At 37.7% G+C, this 21122-nt stretch overlaps 1 protein-coding gene across 11 annotated transcripts in view; it reads left to right on the forward strand.

Moving 5' to 3' along the window:
- The window catches only part of ATM (ATM serine/threonine kinase), a 131349-nt gene that overhangs the window by 34398 nt on the left and 75829 nt on the right, over nt 1-21122 (forward strand). For 10 of the 11 annotated variants that reach the window (XR_009249437.1, XM_058686671.1, XM_058686669.1 and 7 more), the window contains 12 exons: nt 482-607; nt 1176-1301; nt 2235-2324; nt 3836-4007; nt 4965-5164; nt 10555-10637; nt 10734-10889; nt 11552-11627; nt 11756-11886; nt 12609-12729; nt 19589-19762; nt 20654-20823. Coding sequence is in view for 10 of the 11 variants with exons in the window: in XM_058686671.1 (XP_058542654.1) it covers nt 482-607; nt 1176-1301; nt 2235-2324; nt 3836-4007; nt 4965-5164; nt 10555-10637; nt 10734-10889; nt 11552-11627; nt 11756-11886; nt 12609-12729; nt 19589-19762; nt 20654-20823 (1625 nt within the window). In the remaining variant the exon portion in view is untranslated. The remainder of the gene's footprint in view (nt 1-481; nt 608-1175; nt 1302-2234; nt 2325-3835; nt 4008-4964; nt 5165-10554; nt 10638-10733; nt 10890-11551; nt 11628-11755; nt 11887-12608; nt 12730-19588; nt 19763-20653; nt 20824-21122) is intronic. The other variant, XM_058686667.1, reaches the window with a different exon arrangement.

Raw genomic sequence — 21122 nt, forward strand, 5'->3', positions numbered from 1 at the left:
ATTTGGCTGAGTGATAGCTACTTGCAAAATTTGTGCTAGTTTCTAGAGTCTAAAAAGCTGAGTAAGTCGGGGTTCTTACCTTTCTGAAGCTCAAAATGTCATTTTAATATCTCTTTATATGAATCTGATTTCTACTCCTATTCAAAGAGTTATAGACTTTTATTTGTGTATTATTTTTTTTCTTTCCACTGCACCTCAAATATTAAGGGCCTTTGTGTACAGTACATTGTGCTACTGTAAGAGGAGATAGATGCCTAACTTGGCCATTAGGAGATAGTTTTGTTTTTCCCAAGATTTCTACTTATCACAACTCCGCAGGGATCTCTTAGATGTTTTTAGAGATAATCACAATTATGCCACTATTAAATCAGTTAACTAGTTTCTTAATGTGTACTTAAGATTTGTTCCTACAAAAGATAACTGTGGTACTCAAAATTATTTGTGAAACGTGTATATTTTTTCTTTCTTGTTTCACTTGAAGTCTACAGATGCAGAAACGCTTATCCGATGTTCAAGTCTTGTGGTGGGTGTTCTTGGCTGCTATTGTTACATGGGTGTAATAGCTGAAGAGGAAGCATATAAATCAGAGTTGTTCCAGAAAGCCAAGGTATGAGAATTCATTCTGTTCACATTCTGGATAAATATGAGTGCAATGTATTCCTGGGGAAATTGGTATATTTGCTTGAGAAAACATAAAAACTTCTACATAGGGTAACCTTTTCTCTTTGGTTTATGCTGTCTGAGAGAAATGGAACTATCCATCCTTCCTTAAAACTTGATTTTAACCCAACTATACGTAGAGTAATTGAAATAGTATCACGTTAACACTTAATCTTGTTAAAGAAAAATACTGACTTGTATGGGCACTTTTAAACATTTTTTTCTGTGATTAGTTATCCTAAAGAATCCTTGACTGAGTGTTAAGCAGTTTTGCTGGACACATGAAACTTACTTTCATCTCTGAGTCCTGTTCTGTCAGCGTGTGGTTTGTAAGGAGAACAGAGTGTACGTTAAGTCATTAAAAACACTGTTAATTGTTACTATGACTTTTATTTGCTCTGGATAGCCAAGTATAACTTAAGAACACTAATTTTATTTCTTAAGTAGACTTTGAAGAGCAATCCCTAAACTGTCATTTTAACTAGAGTTTGGATTTTTTCTTCTTTTATCAATAGTCTCTCATGCAGTGTGCCGGAGAAAGTATCACTGTGTTTAAAAATAAGCCCCATGAAGAATCTAGGATTGTCTCGCTGAGAAATTTGATGCATCTCTGTACACGTTGCTTGTCTAACTGTACCAGGGTAAGGTGTTCTTACTTCACTATGTGGTCACTCAGCGTGGTGGATAACTGGGTGCTGGTGGTACTGTTTTTTGGTCCATTTGTAATTTACAATTAAATGGAATGTAAATAAAGGTAGCATCCACAGGAATAAAGCAACAGGTGATCTGAGTTTCTCAGGAACGAATTTCATCATTTCAGGAAGGTTTCTGGGATTACCACTTTTATAGACAACTACAGAGGCAACTCTTTTATGGCCAGCGTATTTTCTTTCATTTAGTAAAAACTTGTTGACTGTGGCCATGTGAGGTGCATACCACTGTACCGGGGCTAGTGAGCACCATGAAGATAGAGACCTCCAGCACATGCCTTGTTCTCTTTTGCCCAGATAGTCTTGTAGAACCCTGGGCACAAAGAGTGTTGCTCTGTGTCATCTTTGTTTCGATTTGGAATAGGCCTAAGTTGTACCTGAGCCAGGCCAGAGTGTCAGTCACAGTTGGAAAGCAAGTTTTTCGAAAGCCAATGATAACTACATGGCTACATAACAATATTACCAGCACATATTTTTAATTTTATAATGTGTTTTTCTTTTTGTTTTTTTTTTAACTAAAAAAACATAATGTGTTTTTCTGTAAATGGGGAAGGAGAGAAATGGAAGTATGAATTCAAACTTACAGTTATCACTTGTGTTTAGGGTCAGTAGTCAGTATTTTACTTTAATGTTTATACGCAATATACTTAAATGTGCTGTAGTTATTACTCTAAGAAAAGAGGTTAGTGTTGTTGATGCAGTTTATATCTTGGCCCTGATAGTAAACTGATCATCCATGCTTCTCATGATAGAGAATTCCCAGTGTCAAAGAAAATTGGTATTTCATTTAAGATAGAGAAGATATTGTCTGCCAAGAATAAGTTTTTATTTTTTTGTTTGCTTGTGTTTTTGTCTTCATTACAGCCCAGTCCAAGTAAGATTGCATCTGGATTTTTCCTGAGATTGTTGACATCAAAGCTAATGAATGATATTGCAGATATTTGTAGAAGTTTAGTAAGTATGCGTGTTTTACCACCCTGTTTCATTGATTCTTTGATTCTTTTTTCGTTGATACCTCTCTTCGGTAGGTGTTCATCTCACGATATATGGCACCTTAAGTATTTTTAAATGTGGAAATTGAAGTTATTTGGTTTTGGAGGGGAATATATTCTTTGCTTCTTAATATCAGTACATACTGGTTGGCTTTTAGTTTTTCAGTAATTAGTAATAGACTGAATGATTGTAAAGTAATCATCCAGGCTTACACTTATTTCTATGTAACACTATACCAGAATTCAAAATAATTGTTTATCTTTAAAAATAAAAACAAAAACTGTGTCAGACGAACAACACCTTCTCATCATGGCATTGACTTTTCTTCCATCCATACAAATGGGCTTTTGCTACATGTATTCTTTAGTCTAGAACAGTGCCTGGCACGTACATTACATACTCAAATGTATGTTGAATGAAAAATATTCTGTAATTTGGTCATTTTTCTATGTTGCTACATGCTGCTGTTTTTTATTTATTTATTTATTTTTTAATGTATATTTATTTTTGAGAGACAGAGACAGACCACGAGCAGGGGAGGGGCAGAGAGAGAGAGGGGGAGACACAGAATCTGGAATAGGCTCCAGGCTCCAAGCTGTCAGCACAGAGCCGGACGCAGGGCTTGAACTCACGAACTGCGAGATCATGACCTGAGCCGAAATCAGATACCCAATTGACTGAGCCACCCAGGCGCTCCTACTTGTTTTTTTAAAGTAGCATTGTATCTCATTATATGGGAATGGTATATATGTATTTTTAGTCCATCTGACCTTAGCATTAGATGTTGTTTCTATTTTGTTGTTGTTACAGAGAGTTTTGTGGTAAAGATTCTTGTATTTTTGTCTACTAGTATGTGTGTATATCATGAATGTAGAATAAATTCTAGCACTGGAATTGCTTGTTTAAAAGGAATGCGAATTTTACTTTTTGATGGATATTGTCAATTTCCTCAAAAAGTCATACCAATTTATACTTTTCCCCATATGTTCATGACATTTCGGTGTTATAAAGCTTATTGTAAGAAATTATTTTTAAGGTTTGCATATCATTGTTGTATATACATACTACAGTTTATCCATTTTTTATTGTTAGACACTTATTTATTTATTTATTTTTTAAAATATTTTCCAACGTTTTTTATTTATTTTGGGGACAGAGAGAGACAGAGCATGACCGGGGGAGGGGCAGAGAGAGAGGGAGACACAGAATCGGAAACAGGCTCCAGGCTCCGAGCCATCAGCCCAGAGCCTGACGCGGGGCTCGAACTCACGGACCGCGAGATCGTGACCTGAGCTGAAGTCGGACGCTTAACCGACTGCGCCACCCAGGCGCCCCTATTGTTAGACATTTAATAGAAATAATACTGCAGCATTCATACATGTGAATGTTGAATTGTTTGATTAGGTGAATTTTAACTAAAACATGCTTCTGGAAGAAGCCAATTTAAACATCTTTGTTTTTCTTCTCTGAAGGCATCCTTCAGCAGAAAGCCGTTTGACTATGGAGAAGTGGAATCAGTGGAAGATGATCCTGACGAAAGTCTGATGGAGGCGGAGGATCAGTCATCCATGAGTCTATTCAGTGATTACCCTGCCGGCAGTGTTAGTGATGCTAACGTATCTGGAGAGGGTCAAAATACTATTGGTAAATACGCATTTACTGCTTGGGATTTCTTTTTCCCTTTGTATTGATTTGGCATTACGAAAGGCCTCAGAGATACCAATTTTTTGCCCATTTTATTTTCCCTTCTATAGTCTGCTGGGATTGGTTCCCTTCTGTGTACCTTGGATTTCTCTGATTTTGAATTGAATTTATTAGTTACCTGTGTTATTCTTCATCTAAGGAATTTAAAATAGATTACTTGGAAAACAAAGCAGGAGAGTGAAAACACCCCTGGGGCCATCGCTTTTAACCTTTTTTGTCTTTTTGGAATCAGCATCAACCGTTCACATGTTTTTTTATGCCTTCATTTCCTTTTAACAACTGTGAGCATTTTTTTTCATTAAGCTTTATTGGTAATTATACTTAAAAAAATTTTTTTTAATGTTTATTTTTGAGAGAGAGCAAGAGAGAGAGAGAGAGAGATTTAGAGCAGGGGAGGGACAGAGAGAGAGCGAGACACAGAATCTGAAGCACGATCCAGGCTCTGAACTGTTAGCAGAGAGCCCAATGCGGGGCTCAAACCCACGAACTGTGAGATACGACCTGAGCAGAAATAGGATGCTTAACTGACTGAGCCACCCAAGTGTCCCGATCATTGTACTTTTTAATGGCTTCATAGTATCCAAATTAACATATGTACCATAACTCACGTGACCATTTTTTTTTTTTGTCAGAAGTGTGGGTTCCTCTCTGTTTCGCTGTACTTGGCAGTGCTTCCGTGAATGTTTGTATAGATTATTTATTGATGACAGAATCCTAGAGTAACTTTTCATGAAGAATTTTGAAGCTTTTAGTGTTTAATCACTTTCACCATAATTTTGCTTTCCGTAGACTTTCATCCCTCTCTTTTTTTTTTGTAGACTGGAAAATGTTTGAGTTAATGTTCAATATATGTGTGTTGTGTCCCTCTCTTAGTTTTAATAAGTGCTTTTTATTCAGGTGCCATGAATCCTTTAGCTGAAGAACATCTTTCAAAGCAAGATCTACTTTTCCTCGACATGCTCAAGTTCTTGTGTATGTGTGTAACTACCGCTCAGACTAGTACCGTGTCGTTCAGAGCAGCTGACATTCGGAGGAGACTGTTAATGTTAATTGATTCCAGCATGCTGGACCCTGCTAAATCCCTCCACCTGCACATGGTGAGTTCAGGGAAAGTGACACACCTTCAGTTCCGTCTGATGTTGCTGGATAGAGTATATGGGACTTGTGATGGTTTGAAACTGCTTCCTTGAGGAACAAATCTGACGCCAGTTATAAAAATGCTAGTTATAAAAAAATGCTGGTTATAAAAATATAACAATCTGATGCTAGTTATAAAATAGACTTTTTCTTTTCATGTACTGTGAAAAAATTTTAAGTGGATAGTGAAACATTAAAACTCGGTTGGACTTTGGATACATTTATTATTTTTAGTTATAATTAATTATTATAAATTACTTTAAAGTAGGCCAAGAAACACAGACTCCCGAGTAAAAATAATACATACCTTGTAGTTGAATTCTGAGTCTTGCCTTGACCTTATTTACATGTTGTAGATATTTTTAGATGTAATTTCAAGATGACAGTAAAGTAATGATACTACAAGAATTCCCATATTTCCTTCACACGCTTCCACAGGTAACATTTTACCACATCTGCCTTTTAGTAATTCTCTATCCTTGCCTCGAATTGTCATGCGTTTTCAGTCTCTTTCAATCTGGAACAGTTCTTTAGTCTTTCCTTAGGACGTTCGTATTTTTGAATAGTATAGGCATTTGTCCTTCTCTTTTTTTCACTTGCACACACCACACAGTGCTCATCACAACAGTTGCCCTCCTAATACCCATCAGCCGTCTAGCCCATCCCCCTGCCCACCTCCCTTCCAGGAACCCTCAGTTTGGTTTTGGTTAAGAGTCTGTTTTATGGTTTGCTCCTCTCCCCGCCCCACCATGTGTCTCTTCAAATCAGTATGTTTTTTTAATGTCTCTTTATTTTGAGAGAGAGAGAGAGAGAGAGAGGGAGAGAATATGAATGGGGCAGGGGCAGAGAGAGAGAGAGAGAGAGAGAGAGAGAGAGAGAGAGAGAGAGATTCCCAAGCAGGCTCCACGCTCTTAGTGTGGAGCCCAGTGTAGGGTTCCACTCCATGAACCGTGAGATATGACCTGAGCCGAAATCAAGAGTCAGACGCTCAACCGAGTCACCCAGGCGCCCCTCGAATCAGTATTTTTACATCCTTCAGGTAAATACCTAATAATGCAACCGTTAGGTCATAGGGTAGTTAGTTGTATTCCTAACTTTTTGAGGAACCTCCATGCTGTTTTCCAGAGTGACTACAGCAGTTTGCATTCCCATCAACAGTGTAAGAGGGTTCTGCTTTCTCCTTATGCTAGCCAATACCTGTTGTTTCCTCTGTTGTTAATTTTAGCCATTCTGACAGGTATCAGGTGGTATCTCATTGTGGTTTAGGTTTGTGTTTCCCTGATGATGAGTGATGTTGAGCATCTTTTCATGTGTCTGTTAGCCATCTGGATGTCTTCTTTGGAAAAGTGTCTATTCATATCTTCTGCCCATTTCTTAACTGGATTATTTTTTGGGGGGATGTGTTGAATTTGCTAAGTTTGCTGTAGATTTTGGATACTAACCCTTTATCCGATATGTCATTTACAAATACCTTCTTCCATTCCATAGGCTGCCCTTTAGTTTTGTTGATGGTTTCCTTCACTGTGCAGAAGGTCTTTATTTTGATGAAGTCCCAGTGGTTCATTTTTGTTTTTGTTTCCCTTGCTTCTGGAGATGTGTCTAATAAGTTGCTATGGCTGAGGTGAAAGAGGTTGCTGCCTGTGTTCTCCTATAGGATTTTGATGTTCGTGTCTTACATTTAGGTCCTTCAACCATTTTGAATTTTTTTGTGTATGGTATAAGAAAGTGGTCCAGTTTTATTCTTCATGTTGCTGTCCAGTTTTCCCTACACATTTGCTGAAGAGACTGTCTTTTTTCCATTGAATATTATTTCCTGCTTTTTTGAAAATTAGTTGACCATATAATTGTGGGTACATTTCTGGGTTTTCTATTCTGTTCCATTGACTTACATGTCTGATTTTGTGCCAGTACCACACTTCCTGGATGACTACAGCTTTGTAGTATAGCTTGAAATCCAGAATCGTGATAACTCCCCTTTTGGTTTTCTTTTTCAAGATTGCTTTGGCCATTTGGGGTTGTTGGTAGTTCCATACCAATTTTAGGATTGTTTGTTCTAGCTCTGTGAAAAATGCTGGTTGTATTTTGATAGGGATTGCATTAAATGTATGGATTGCATTAAATAGTATAGACTTTTTAATGATGTTTGTTCTTCCAATCCATAAGCTTGGAATGTTTTTGTTTCTTTGTGCCTTCTTCAATTTCTTTCATCAGTGTTTTATAGTTTTCAGACTATAGATCTTTTACCTCTTTGGTAGGTTTATTCCTAAGTATCTTAGGGTTTTTGGTACAATTATACATGGGTCGATTCCTTGATTTCTCTTTCTGCCACTCTGTTATTGGTGTACAGAACTGCAACAGATATCTGCATTAATTTTGTATCCTGTGACTTCACTGAATTTGTGTATCAATTCTAGCATTTTTTGGTGGAGTCTTTCAGGTTTTCTACATGGAATATCATGTTGTCTACAAATCATGAGTGTTTGACTTCTTTGCCTGTTTGGATGCTTTGGTTGTTTTTTTTTTATTTTTATTTTTTAATATTTTTTTTGACATTTATTTATTTTTGAGACAGAGAGAGACAGAGCATGAAGGGGGGAGGGGCAGAGAGAGAAGGAGACACAGAATCGGAAGCAGGCTCCAGGCTCTGAGCCATCAGCCCAGAGCCTGACGCGGGGCTCAAACTCACAGACCGCGAGATCGTGACCTGAGCTGAAGTTGGACGCTTAACTGACTGCGCCACCCAGGTGCCCCTGGATGCTTTGTTTTTCTTGTCTGATTGCTGAGACTCATACTTCCAGTCTTATGTTAGATAACAGTTGTGAGAGTGGACATCCCTGTCTTGGTCTTGACCATAGAGGAAGAGCTCTGTTTTTCCCCATTGAGAATGTTAGCTGTGGGTCTTTCACATATGGCCTTTATGAATGTTGACATATGTTCCCTCTATCCCTACTTTGTTGAAGTTTTGTATCAAGAATGGATGTTGTACTTTGTCAAATACTTTTTTTTGCATCTATCGAGAGGATCGTGTGGTTTTTATGCTTTCTTTTATTAATGTGATGTATTACATTGATTGATTTGCAAATACTGACCCTCCTTGCAGCCCAGGACTATGATCATGGTGAATGATTCTTTTAATGTACTATTTATTGGATTGGATTTGCTAGTAGTTTGTTGAGAATTTTTGCATCCATGTTCATCAGGAATATTAGTTTATAATTCTTTTTTTTATTGGAGTCTTTGGTTTTGGAATCAAGGTAATACTGGCCTTATAGAAGAGTTTGTAAGTTTCCTCCCATTTCTACTTTTTGGAACACTTTGAGAAGAAAACATATTAACTGTTCTTTAAATGTTTGGTAGAATTTACCTGGGAAGCCATGTGGCCCTGGACTTTTGTTTGTTGGGAGATTTTTGATTACTGATTCAATTTCTTTGCTGGTTATGAGCCTGTTCAAATTTTCTATTTCTGTTTCAGTTTTGGTAGTTTGTATGTTTCTAGGAGTTTATCTGTTTCTTCCAGATTGCCTAAATTGTTACGTATCATTTTTCATATTATGCTCTTACAATTGTTTGTATTTCTGTGGTGTTCGTTGTAATCTCTTTCATTTGTGATTTTATTTATTTGGGTCCTTTCTTTTTTCTTTTTGGTAAATCTAGCTAGGGGTTTATCAGTTTTATTAATTCTTTCAAAGAACTAGCGCCTAGTTTCATTGATCTGTTCTGGGTTTTTTGTTTGTTTGTTTGTTTCTATATTGTTTATTTCTTCTCTGATCTTTATTATTCCCTTCTTCTGTTGGCCTTAGGCTAAAAGCATCAGAAGAAGGGAAATATAGCCACTTGTTCTTTAGAAGCCCTCACTTTGGGTTTGTCTCATGTTTCCTAATAAGTAGATACAGATTTGTTTGTTTGTTTGTTTGTTTTTTGAGACTATTAAGAAAGGAATCCCTCTCCTGCCCTAACCCCATTAATCTACCTACCGATAGATTTCTTCAGTTCCAGTCCAACATCATAGGATTTGTTGTTTTCTCTGTCCATATTTCTAGCTACCTTTCCCAACAGTAAGGGACCTGGCTTCCCATTTAACTTCCATACATTTACTTGGTTACTCAGTATTCTTATATGTTACTTAGCTCCTGACCATGTAAGTCATCTCCTTCGCCCCAGCACTACTGAACATTTAGGGAGAGCCTCTGGCCCAGCAAGTATGCTGGGTGAGTCCGTGGGCATGTCCCTAGTCCCAGAAAATTGGCAAACATGCCTGTGTTTCCTCAGACCCAGGAAACATGCCAGGGGATTCCGTAATTAGAACCTTATAGTCCTGAAGTTTGAATCCTTGTGGAATCCTTGTCATGTTCCAGCTGTCGTGAACAAGCTTGTTGATCCTCTGCCCCCAGCAAATGTGCTCAGTTGAGCCTTGTGTGATCCCCTGGTTTTGACCCTGGCCAACACTCTAGTCAGGTCTCCAGCCCCCACCAGTGAGGAAGGCTCTGAGCTTTTCTTGAGGCTTTGGTGTTTAAAGTCAGTTCAAGATACTCTATGACATCGTGCATGTGACTCTCAAAGCAAATATTTAAAATGGTCCAATTTAATCTTCTTTTATAACATCTGAGAAGGAGGAAGAAGCATTTTTCTACATATGGATGATAGGAAAAAGTATCTTTGAATTTCTTACTATAGCTAGAAAATTGTTTGGCGGCTCTCGGAAACCAGCTGCCTAGTTACAACTGCCATTATTATACCTGGTAGTTGCTGAGTGGCCCTTGGTATCCCCAGTACCATAGAGAACCCTACAAGGTTGCCTTTAGGAAGAGAAGCCAGTGTATTTGCCTTTTCCCTGCCCACCACTATGTCTGCTGTCCAAAATTCCATAGAACAGTTTTGAACCATTGAAGTCTTATCCCGAAGCATTATTTTTGGAGGGTAGGAACATAATAATCATTTCAGATTCTTGCGCAGGCTTTTAACCCCAACAGTGATTACAACTATCTATTTACTGAATTCCTACAATACATGCTAGACATTTACATTCATTTCCTTTAATCCTCAGTAACCTGGCCATGTAAGTGCCCTGTCTGCATTTTACAGGTGAGAGTACAAGGCCCCGATGACAAGGCACGTTTTTTAACCATGCAAGTAATAGGTTGTAGTGCTGGGATTTGAGTCCAGCTCTGTTTGACTTCAGACCCTTTTTGTTACTTTACTGCCTCTTTTACAAATTCACTGGTCTTGTGTGTGTATGTGTGTGTGCACATGTGTGCATGCATTAATGTGTGAATTTATGGTTACGTGTGTATACTTATTTAAGCAAATGACCTATAGAAAAAAAATGATTTAACCCCCTCAACTGTCTTAGTATCTAGTGCTTTTAAAGGAGCTTCCTGGAGAAGAACATCCTTTGCTGATGGAAGAGGTTGTTGAACTCCTAAAGCCACTATCGTAAGAAATTAAAACCATGTGTTATGTTCACTTTAAATTTATAAACTAACTGGTGTGTTGTGCTGTACTTATAAAGTTAAATTTTTTCCACTACAGCAACGTGTGTTCTTTGTATCGCCGTGACCAGGATGTTTGCAAGACAGTTTTAAACCACGTCATTCATATAGTGATGAACCTGTGTCAAGGCAGTATGGATGCTGAAAACACAAGGGATGCCCAAGGGCAGTTTCTAACAGTGATTGGAGCGTTCTGGTAGGTGCAGAGTATTTTGTGGCGTTCTTAACTTTCTTTTACTACTCTGGATGCAATTGTTAACTTTGTCTTTCTGCATTAGTGATTTGTTCGAATCCTTGAATGTGAGTATATACATCTTTTAACAATAGCAGAATGTAGTTTGTTCCCTTCCTTGATTGCTTGAAGAACAGTGAACACATTGGCCTTGTCCCCAGTGTATGCATGTAGGCACAGCGTGACGTGACACGAGGCAAGTTTTACCATATTTACAGAGGAGCACATCTTTAGAGCCCTCCTCCCACTTGATTTGTAAGGATTTCTGAATCAGTGTAGAATGTGGTTTTGAAATCTTTGATATAAAAACAAGTTTTACAAATGTTTTCCTTTTAAAGCAAGTTTATAAATAACATGGTTCGCTGAAGTATGATAGCCCCCAAATGAGGCATGATCATAGAAAACAAATAAGGTACATTAAAATGAACTCCTTTTCAAAGTAACTTTTTTTATTTGGAGTTTTTTGGAAGCTGAGAATATTGGCCTATGAAGATTACAGAATGAGAATTAAATTTAGTATGAAAAGAAATTTTAGAAGAAACCTAGAATAAGTATGATACTCAATGATATATTTTGACTGAGCTTTTAGTGGAATAATTATTTGACTTTGAAACACTTTATTTCAGGCACTTAGCAAAGGAGGGGAAATGCACATTCTCTGTAAGAATGGCACTAGTAAAATGCCTTAAAACTTTGCTCGAGGTGAGTTATTCCACATCAATTATTAATAAGGTCTCTATTGAAATTTTTAAAGTAGCCTTTGTTTCTGTTTGTTGATGGATAATTTTTGTCTTAGTATTTCATATTTAACCTTAGTTCTTTTCCCATAGGCTGATCCTTATTCAAAATGGGCTATTCTTAATGTGATGGGGAAAGAGTTTCCTGTGAACGAAGTCTTTCCACATTTTCTTGCTGATAATCATCATCAAGTTAGCATGTTGGCTGCAGAGTCCATCAATAGGTAATAGGTCCTATATTCATGACGTGTCTCGAATGCTGCAGATAGCGTGTCTCGTCTGGCACAGTTGTGGGTCACTAGTTGTGATATTGAAAGTAGGTAGCACTTACTGGGCATATACTGTAGGCCTGGCATTTATGTTTTCTCTTAATTCTGACACTTTTATCACTTAGATACTATTATTTTCTCCATTTTGTGAGTAAAAAGTGTGGCTTAGTGAGAGAAAGTAACTTGCTCCGTGCCATACAGCTAGTAAGTGGTTGAGTTGAATAAGATGTGTGTCTTAACCACTTCCAGAAGGTATTGAATGTTTGGATGTCACTGTGACTTTTATATGAGTTTATAAAATGAAGATTGGGACATTTCATTTTGTGCTAATTACGATTATATTTATTCTGGTGAACATGCAGTCATAGAGTCACTGGAGTGATTCTATCGTGTAGACCTGTTTTATGTTTGAGTACTTAAAGGAGCAACTGTAATTTTTTAGGACTGCATGTTTTTGTCAGGTTGTTCAGCATTCTTGAACGCTTGAAATGTTACGTTCTAACACATCTACCTAAAATATAAGCTGCTTAAATGGGCTCAGATTTCATTAGTTTTTTGAAACAAGACCCAGTATGTTAGTGTGTGTCACATAGTGATTTATTTGTGTCTGATAATATACTTTGGAAAGTTGTATTTAAGGTAAATTATTTCACTTTTTACTTTTTTTTTTTTTTAAGATTATTCCAGGATATGAAGCACGGAGGTTCTTCCACATTATTGAAAGCACTTCCTTTGAAGCTTCAGCAAACAGCTTTTGAAAATGCATACTCGAAAGCTCAGGAAGGAATGAGAGAAGTAGTAATTTTAATACTTGCTAGTATCATACACTTCTTATAAATATGGTATATACTACTTTACCAAGTGTGGTCTAAGACGACATCCGCTGGTTTACTAAAACAACTGTATGAGTTAATTGAAATTATCTTGTTATAGGTTAGACTTGGTCCAATAATGACAATTTCTTTTGATTCAACTTAGATGTACTATTTTTGTGGGAAGAACAAAATTTATTGAGTGTAAATGGCTTCCTTTTTCATTAAAATTTTAATTGAGGGGTGCCTGGTTGGCTCAGTTAAGTGTCTGACTCTTGGTTTCGGCTCAGGTCGTGATCTCGTGGTTCGTGAGTTTGAGTCCCGCGTCAGGCTCTGCGCAGTGTGGAGCCTGCTTAGGATACCCTCTCTCTTTCTCTCTGTCTCTGTTTCTCTCTCTTTCTGCCCCTCCCCCACTCACGCTTGTCTGTCTCTCTCAAAATAAATAAAAATAAACTTTAAAAAAAAATTTTTTTTAAGTTGAAGTATCGTTAACGTACAATGTTATATTAGTTTCACGTGTATAACATGATAATTTCATAATTCTGTACATTACCCAGTGCTTATGATAGACGTAGTCACCATACTATAAACGTAGTCACCATACAGCATTGTTACATTATTATTGAGTATATTCCCTGTTCTGTATTTTTCATCCCTGTGACTTATTTTATAGATGGAAGTTTGTACCTCTTAATCTCCATTCTCTCTTTCACCCATTCCTCCACCCACCTCCCCTCTGATAATCACCACTTCTCTGTATTTAAAAGTCTGATTTTTTTTTTTGTTCACTTGAAGTGAAATCCTATGGTGTTTGTGTTTCTTTGATTTATTTCACTTAGCATAATACCATCTGCGTCCATCCACATTGTTGCAGAAGTCAAGATATCATTCTTTTTTGTGGCTGAGTCATATTCTGTTGCACCCACCTGCCCACTCATCCTCCATATATTTTTGATCCATTCATTTGTCAGTGGACACTTGGGTTACTTCCCTCACTTGGATATTGTGAATAATGCATAGGGGTGCATATATCTCTTAAATTAGTGTTTTTGTTTCTTTGAGTGAGTACCCAGTAGTGAAATTATTGGATCATAAGGGATTCCTATTTTTAATTTTTTAAAGAACCTTATACTGTTTTCCACATTGGCTTCACCATTTTATATTCCCACCAACAGTGCACAGGGTTCCTTTTCTCCACATCCTCACTAACACTTGTTATTTCTGATTTTCTTGATAGCAACCATTCTGACAGGTGTGAGGTAATAGCTCATTGTGGTTTTGGTTTGTATTTCCGTGATGATGAATGATGTTGAGCATCTTTTCATGTGTCTGTTGGCCATCTCGATGTCTTCTTTGGAAAAATGTCTGTTTAGGTACTCTGCTCATCTTTTAATCAAATTTTTCTTTAGGTGTTAAATTGTAGAAGTTCTTTATATATTTTGGATGTTAATTCCTTATCAGATATATCACTTACAAATATCTCTTTCCTTTCCGTTTTGTTGATGGTTTCCCTTTGGTGGGCAAAACATTTATTTTGGTGTTCTCCCAATAGTTTATTTTTGCTTTAGTTTTCTTTGCCTGAATTGATATACAGAAAACTGTTGCTAAGGTCAGTGTCCAAGAGAATACTGCCTATGTTTTCTTTTAGGAATTTTGTGGTTTCAGGTCTCACATTTAGACTTTTCATCCATTTTGAGTTTATTTTTGTGTATGGAGTTAGTGGCCCAGTTTTATTCTTGGCCATGTAGCTGTCCGGTTTTCCCAGCACCATTTTATTGAAGATACTGTTTGTTTCGCATTGTATATTCTTGCCTCCTTTGTCATAGACTCACCATGTAAGTGTAGGTTTATTTCTAGCCTCTCTCTTCTGTTACATTGATTGTGTATCTTTTTTTGTGCCGGTACCATACTGCTTTGATTACTGTGATTGTGATACCTCTGGTTTTGTTCTTTTTCAAGACTGTTTTGGCTATTCAGAGTCTTTTCTGGTCCCATACAAGCTTTATAAGATTATTTGTTCCAGTTCTGTGAAAAATACTGTTGGTATTTTGATAGGGATTGCATTGAATCTGTAGATTGTTTTGAGTAGTATGGACATTTTGATAATATTAATTCTTCCAATATGAGACCATGACATATATTTCCATTTTTCTGTGTCATTTTCAGTTTCTTTCATTAATATCTTATTTTTTCAGAGTATAGGTCTTTTACCTCCTTGGTTAAATATACTCCTAGGTGTTTTATTCTTTTTGGTATAATTGTAAATGGCATTGTTTTCTTAGTTTCTCTTTCTGCTACTTCGTTACTAGTGTATAAAAAACTGCGACAGATTTCTGTGTATTAATTTTGTATCCTGCAACAGCATACTGAATTCATTTATGAGTTCTAATGGTTTTTTGATGGAGTCATTAGGGTTTTCTTTTTTTTTTTTTTTTTTAGTTTATTTATTTTGAGAGAACACAGCAGGGGAGGGGCAGAGAGAAGGAGAGACAGAACCCCAAGCAGGATCTGCACTGTCCGCGCAGAGCCCGATGCGGGGCTTGAACCCATAAACCACAAGATCATGACCCGAGTTGAGATCAAGAGTCAGATGCTTAACTGACTGAGCCACCCAGGCGCTCCGTAGGGTTTTCTATGTGTAGTATCATTTCATCTGCAAATAGTGGCAGTTTCACTTCTTCCTTACCAATTTAGATGCCTTTTATTTCATGTTTGGTTGCTGTAGTTAGGGCTTCCAGTATTGTGTTGAATAAAAATGGTGAGAGTGGACACCTTTTATTTGTGCCTGCTCTTAGAGTAAATGCTTTTAGTTTTTCACCATTGAGTATAATGTTAGCTGCGGGTTTTTCACATATGGCTTTTATCATGTTGAGCTTTGTTTCCCCTAAACCCTCTTTGTTCGGAGAGTGTTTATCATGAAAGATGTTGTATTTTGTTAAATTTTTTTTTATCTGTTGAGGGGATCATATGGTTTTTATTTTTCCTCTTGTTAATATGATGTATCACATTGATTGACTTGTGAATATTGAAACATCCTTACATCTCTGAAATAAATATCCTTGACTGTGGCGAATGGTCTTTTTGATGTATTGTTGAATTTAGTTTGGTATTATTTTGTTGGGAATTTTTGCATCTGCATTCATCAGGGATATTGGCCCCTAGTTCTCTTTTTTGTCTGTCTGCCTGGTTTTGGTATCAGGGCCTTATAGAACAAATTTGGAAGTTTTCCTTTCTCTTCTCATTTTTGGAGTAGTTTGAGAAGAATAAATATTATCTCTTCTTTAAATGTCTGGTAGAATTCACCTGTGAAGCCATCTGGTTTTGGATGTGTTTGTTGGGAGATTTTTGATTACCAATTCAATTTCTTTACTAGTAATCTATTCACATTTTCTATTTCTTCCTGATTTAGTTTTGGAACTTTATGTGTCTAGAAATTTACCCATCTGTTCTTGATTGTCCAGTTTGTTGGCATATAATGTTTCATAGTATTCTCTTATTCTTTGTATTTTTGTGGTATCAGTTGCTATTTCTCCTCTTTCATTCCGATTTTATTTGAGTCCTCTTTTTTTTCTTGATGAATCTGGTTAAAGCTTTATCAATTTTGTTGATCTTTTCAAAGAACCAGCCCTTGGCTTCCTTGATCTTTTCTGTTTTTGTTGTTGTTGTCTCTTTTCTTTATTTCCTTTTTAATCTTTATTTCCTTCCTTCCACCAGCTTTGGCCTTTGCTTTTTCTTTTTCTAGTTCTGTTAGGTGTAAAGTTAGGTTGTTTTCTTGAGAGTTTTGTTGTTTCTTGAGGTATTGCTATAAACTTCCCTCTTAGAACTGCTTTTGCTACATCCCAAAGATTTTGGATCATTGTGTTTTCATTTTCATTTGTTTCCATGTATATTTTTATTTCCTCTTTGATTTCTTCATTTACCCATTGGGTGTTCAGTAGCATGTTGTTTAGACTGCGTGCATTTGTGGTTTTGTCAGGATTTTTAAATTGATTTATACCATTGTGTTTGGAAAAGTTGCTTGATGTGATTTCTGTCTTCTTAAAATATTTCTTGTAAGATCTGGTTAAAAACCAATTTGGAGAAAGGTGATGGTAGGAAGAAACGGGTTGAAAACCCTGTTCTGATAGGGGAGATCAACTTATATTGGTGTTCTTTAGGGAGCCTTATGATTCTTATATTTCTTTGTAGAATAATATTTTTCTTAAATGGCAAAATTATCTGAGTGTTAGAATTTATTCACTTATTTATGCCTTGATATGTTTGTGAAAAGTATATGAGGTGGTTAATCAAATACTATCTAGTCGGTGATAACACAAAAGGACAGTTTTTGGACAGTTGCGTGAAAGAATGTGAATTTCAAAAAAAGTTTCAATAGTTTGGAAAAATGAATGTGAATAATATAAGATTTAATAGAGATGTATATGGTACATTTAAAAAAAAATTTTTTTTTTTGACGTTTATTTATTTTTGAGACAGAGAGAGACAGAGCATGAATGGGGGAGGGTCAGAGAGAGAGGGAGACACAGAATCCGAAACAGGCTCCAGGCTCTGAGCAGTCAGCACAGTTCAGTGGCTTGAACTCACGGACCGCGAGATCACGACCTGAGCCGAAGTCGGACGCTTAACCGACTGAACCACCAGGGGCCCCATATGGTACATTTTAAAATTAGCCTGTCTTAAGCAAGAAGGGAAAATACTGACTTGATAGAAATTCATTTGTAACAAGTCCTAACAGGTTTTACTCTTGAGAGCACTGTATGAATCCCATTGCAATAGTTATCAAAAGAAACAAATTCTGCCTTAGATGTCATTAATAGAAGCTTACTGTCACAAACAAGCTGATAAAAAGAATCTGGACTCATCTATACATTATAGAAGGCAGCTTGTATTTTGGGTTTGGTTCTGAGTAGAAGTAGATTTTTAACTAGGATGTTAGAGTCTGTAGATCCTGTCTCTCCTAAGGAGTTGGTGAAGGAGCTGACTTAGTGGGAACCTCATAGCTATTTTCAAACATGTCAATGATGGCCGTTTAGTAAAGGCTCTTCCTTTTCCTCGTTCCAAAAAACCAGAAGTAGGATCAATGGGTAGGAGAGTTTTCTAACTGTGAAGAGAAACTTTTTTTTTAAGATTTTTTAAAAAATTTTTTAAAATGTTTATTTATTTTTATCTTTGAGACAGAGGGAGACCGAGCATGAGGAGGGGAGGGGCAGAGAGAGAGAGGGAGACACAGAATCGGAAGCAGGCTCCAGGCTCTGAGCTGGCAGCACAGAGCCCCACGCGGGGCTCGAACTCACGGACCGCGAGATCATGACCTGAGCTGAAGTCGGACGATTAACCGACTGAGCCACCCAGGCGCCCCAAAATGTTTATTTATTTTTGACAGAGAGAAAGAAACAGAGTGTGAGTGGGGGAGGGACAGACAGAGAGGGAGACACAGAATCTGAAGCAGGCTCTAGGCTCTGAGCTGTCAGCACAGAGCTGACCCGGGGCTTGAAGTCGCAAACCACGAGATCATGACCTGAGCCAAAGTCAGACGCTTAACCAGCTGAGCCACCCAGGTGCCCCACTCATGATTTTATTTTTAAGTAATCTCTTCACCGATTGTGGGGCTCAAACTCACAAGTCTGAGATCAAGAATCTCATGCTCCACCTACTGAACCAGTCAGGTGCCCGAGAGGCTTTTATCAATTACAGCTAGTCAAAAAATGTTCACATCTGTTGGGATATTATAATGATGGGTCATTAAACTAGAAGCATGTGTCATTCTGTCTAGTTGCATGATTTTATTTTTACCTTTTTTTTTTTTTTTTTGAGAGAAAGAGCACACATGCCCATGCACGCATGCAAGTGGGACAGGGGCAGAGGGAGAGAGAGAGTATCTCAAGCAGGCTCCCTGCCCAGTACAGAGCCTGTCGTGGGGCTTGAGATCACGACTGCGAGATCATGACCTGAGCTAAAATCAAGAGTTGGACGCTTAACCAACTGAGCTACTCGGGCGCCCCCATTTTTACTTTCGACAGTACATGTGACTGTATGTTTTGCAGTATAAAGTGCTGTCTATGAAATTATGATAATAAAAACATCCCAGGATGTATACTTTGTAATTGAAAAGGAGCTTTTAGTTATTCTCCCCTACTTGGATTTTTTTTTTTTTTATTTAAGTTTTTGTTTTAATTCTCGTCAGTTAGTCTACAGTGTTATACTAGCTTCAGGTGTACAATGTGGTGCTTCAGCGTTTCCTTACATCACCTGTGCTCATCACAAGAGCACCCTTCATCCCCATCACCTGTTTACCCCCCCCACCTGCCTCTCTGGTGACCATCAGGTCGCCCTTGTTGCAATTTCTTTCTTGTTTTTCTTTAAATTGCTTTATACCTCACTGAAATGTTTGTGAATTCTTTGCCTAAGATATTATCAGAAACAGTTTTTGCCCTGTAGAAACTTTGATATTTTCTCATATCTCTGCTCTTGGCTCCATCACTCTAGGGTTTAAAATTGCTGCCTGGGTGGCTCAGTCAGTTAAGCGGCTGACTTCGGCTCAGGTCATGATTTCGAGGTCCATGAGTTTGAGCCCCACGTCGGGCTCTGTGCTGACAGCTCGGAGCCTGGAGCCTGTTTCACATTCTGTGTCTCCCTCTCTCTGACCCTCCCCTGTTCGTGCTCTGTCCTCTGTCTCAAAAATAAATAAATGTTAAAAAAAAAAAATTAAAAAAAATTAAAAAAAAATAAAATTGCTCACTGGCTGCTTAGACGTTATAATGGTGAACATTGATTTTAGCCTGATTGGTTTATTTGTAATGTTTGTGTACTCATATGACATCATTGTTTTTAAAATTCCATCGCAGGCTCACAGAGCTGAGAACACTGAACTCGTAGATGAGGTTTATAACAGAAAATCTGTCCTGCTGATGACGATGGCTGTGATTTTATGCTGCAGCCCCGTCTGTGAGAAACAGGCTTTGTTTGCCCTGTGCAAGGCTGTGAAAGAGAGTGGATTAGAACCTCACCTCATTAAAAAGGTACATGTGGATGAATACTTTTTATTATCTTCCTTGGGTAACTTGTAAATAATTTAAAAAGTGTAAACTTATTTTAAAGTGTCTCTTGGAGACCGTTTTATTTTTTAGATCTGGAATATTGGAAAGTAGTAACTCTTTAGCGTATGTTTATTTGTATGTGGTATCATTTATTTTTTACCTCCAGCGTGTCACGGGGTGTTCATTGAACTGATAGGGATCAGTGACCTTTCATCAGGCAGACCAGGCCCTCTGGAATTGCTTTTATTGAGGGAGACCCATAGAGGAAAGAGCAGTAGCAGGTGTTTTGCCTGGGAGTTCTGGGTCACGACCTTGGGATCTAGCAGGGCTAGAAGTCAAATCATAGAGCTGTGACACTTTTAAAGTTGCAGGACTGGGAAAGGAACACTAGAGTCCATTTGTGCAATCACATCAGCACATTGTTGTTGAATGTTTTTGCCTATGCCCCGTTCCACCACCTCACCTCCATGGTTTGGAAAGTTCCACGCCTTTCCATCATAGATGTTCATGTGATGAACCAGTGATAGACCAGTGGCCTGACAGACCATTCAGGATTCTACCAGCATGGTCTCCATGGACCCTTAAAGTAGGCCAGCTTGTGGGTAATCAGTCTTAGACCAGTTAACCTTTTAACATTTACTGAGTGGTCGCTATGTGCCAGGCTCTGTGCTAATTATATTAAATACATTTTTCTTGTTTAGCATCTCTGAAGTAGAAGTACTTTTATTATCTCCGTCTCATAGATGAGGAAGCCAAGGTATAGAAGAGTTGAATGAACGTGTCAAAGTTATGCTGTAAATAATGAAGGATTTAGATCTAGATATATTATTTCGTTGGTTTCTTAAAGCATTGACTTCTTTCTGATTTGTGCAGGTTTTAGAGAAAGTTTCTGAAACCTTTGGGTACAGACATTTAGAAGACTTCATGGCTTCTCATTTGGATTATCTGGTTTTGGAATGGCTGAATCTTCAAGATACTGAACACAGCTTATGTTCTTTTCCTTTTATTTTATTAAACTACACAAATGTTGAGGATTTCTATAGGTAGGTGTACACACACATGAAATATGTTCATTTTAAAATTAGAGGGTAATGTTTGGGAGCCCCCCACCCCCACCTGACACACGCACATACACACATGCACATACACATGTACGTGTGCACACACACACTCACGCACACACACACACACACACACACACATCCGGAGCTTGGGGGCTGTATAGTAGGAGAGACAGGGCTGCTTGTTTTAATTAGAGTGTACTGAAGGGAATCACTGGATTTAGGGTCCGGTCCTAGCTGTGCCAGTAACTAGCTGTGTAACTTTAGGCAAGCCATGAAAA

The sequence above is a fragment of the Neofelis nebulosa genome, chromosome 10 (genome assembly GCF_028018385.1).
Source record: "Neofelis nebulosa isolate mNeoNeb1 chromosome 10, mNeoNeb1.pri, whole genome shotgun sequence".
In the NCBI taxonomy this organism is placed as follows: domain Eukaryota; kingdom Metazoa; phylum Chordata; class Mammalia; order Carnivora; family Felidae; genus Neofelis; species Neofelis nebulosa.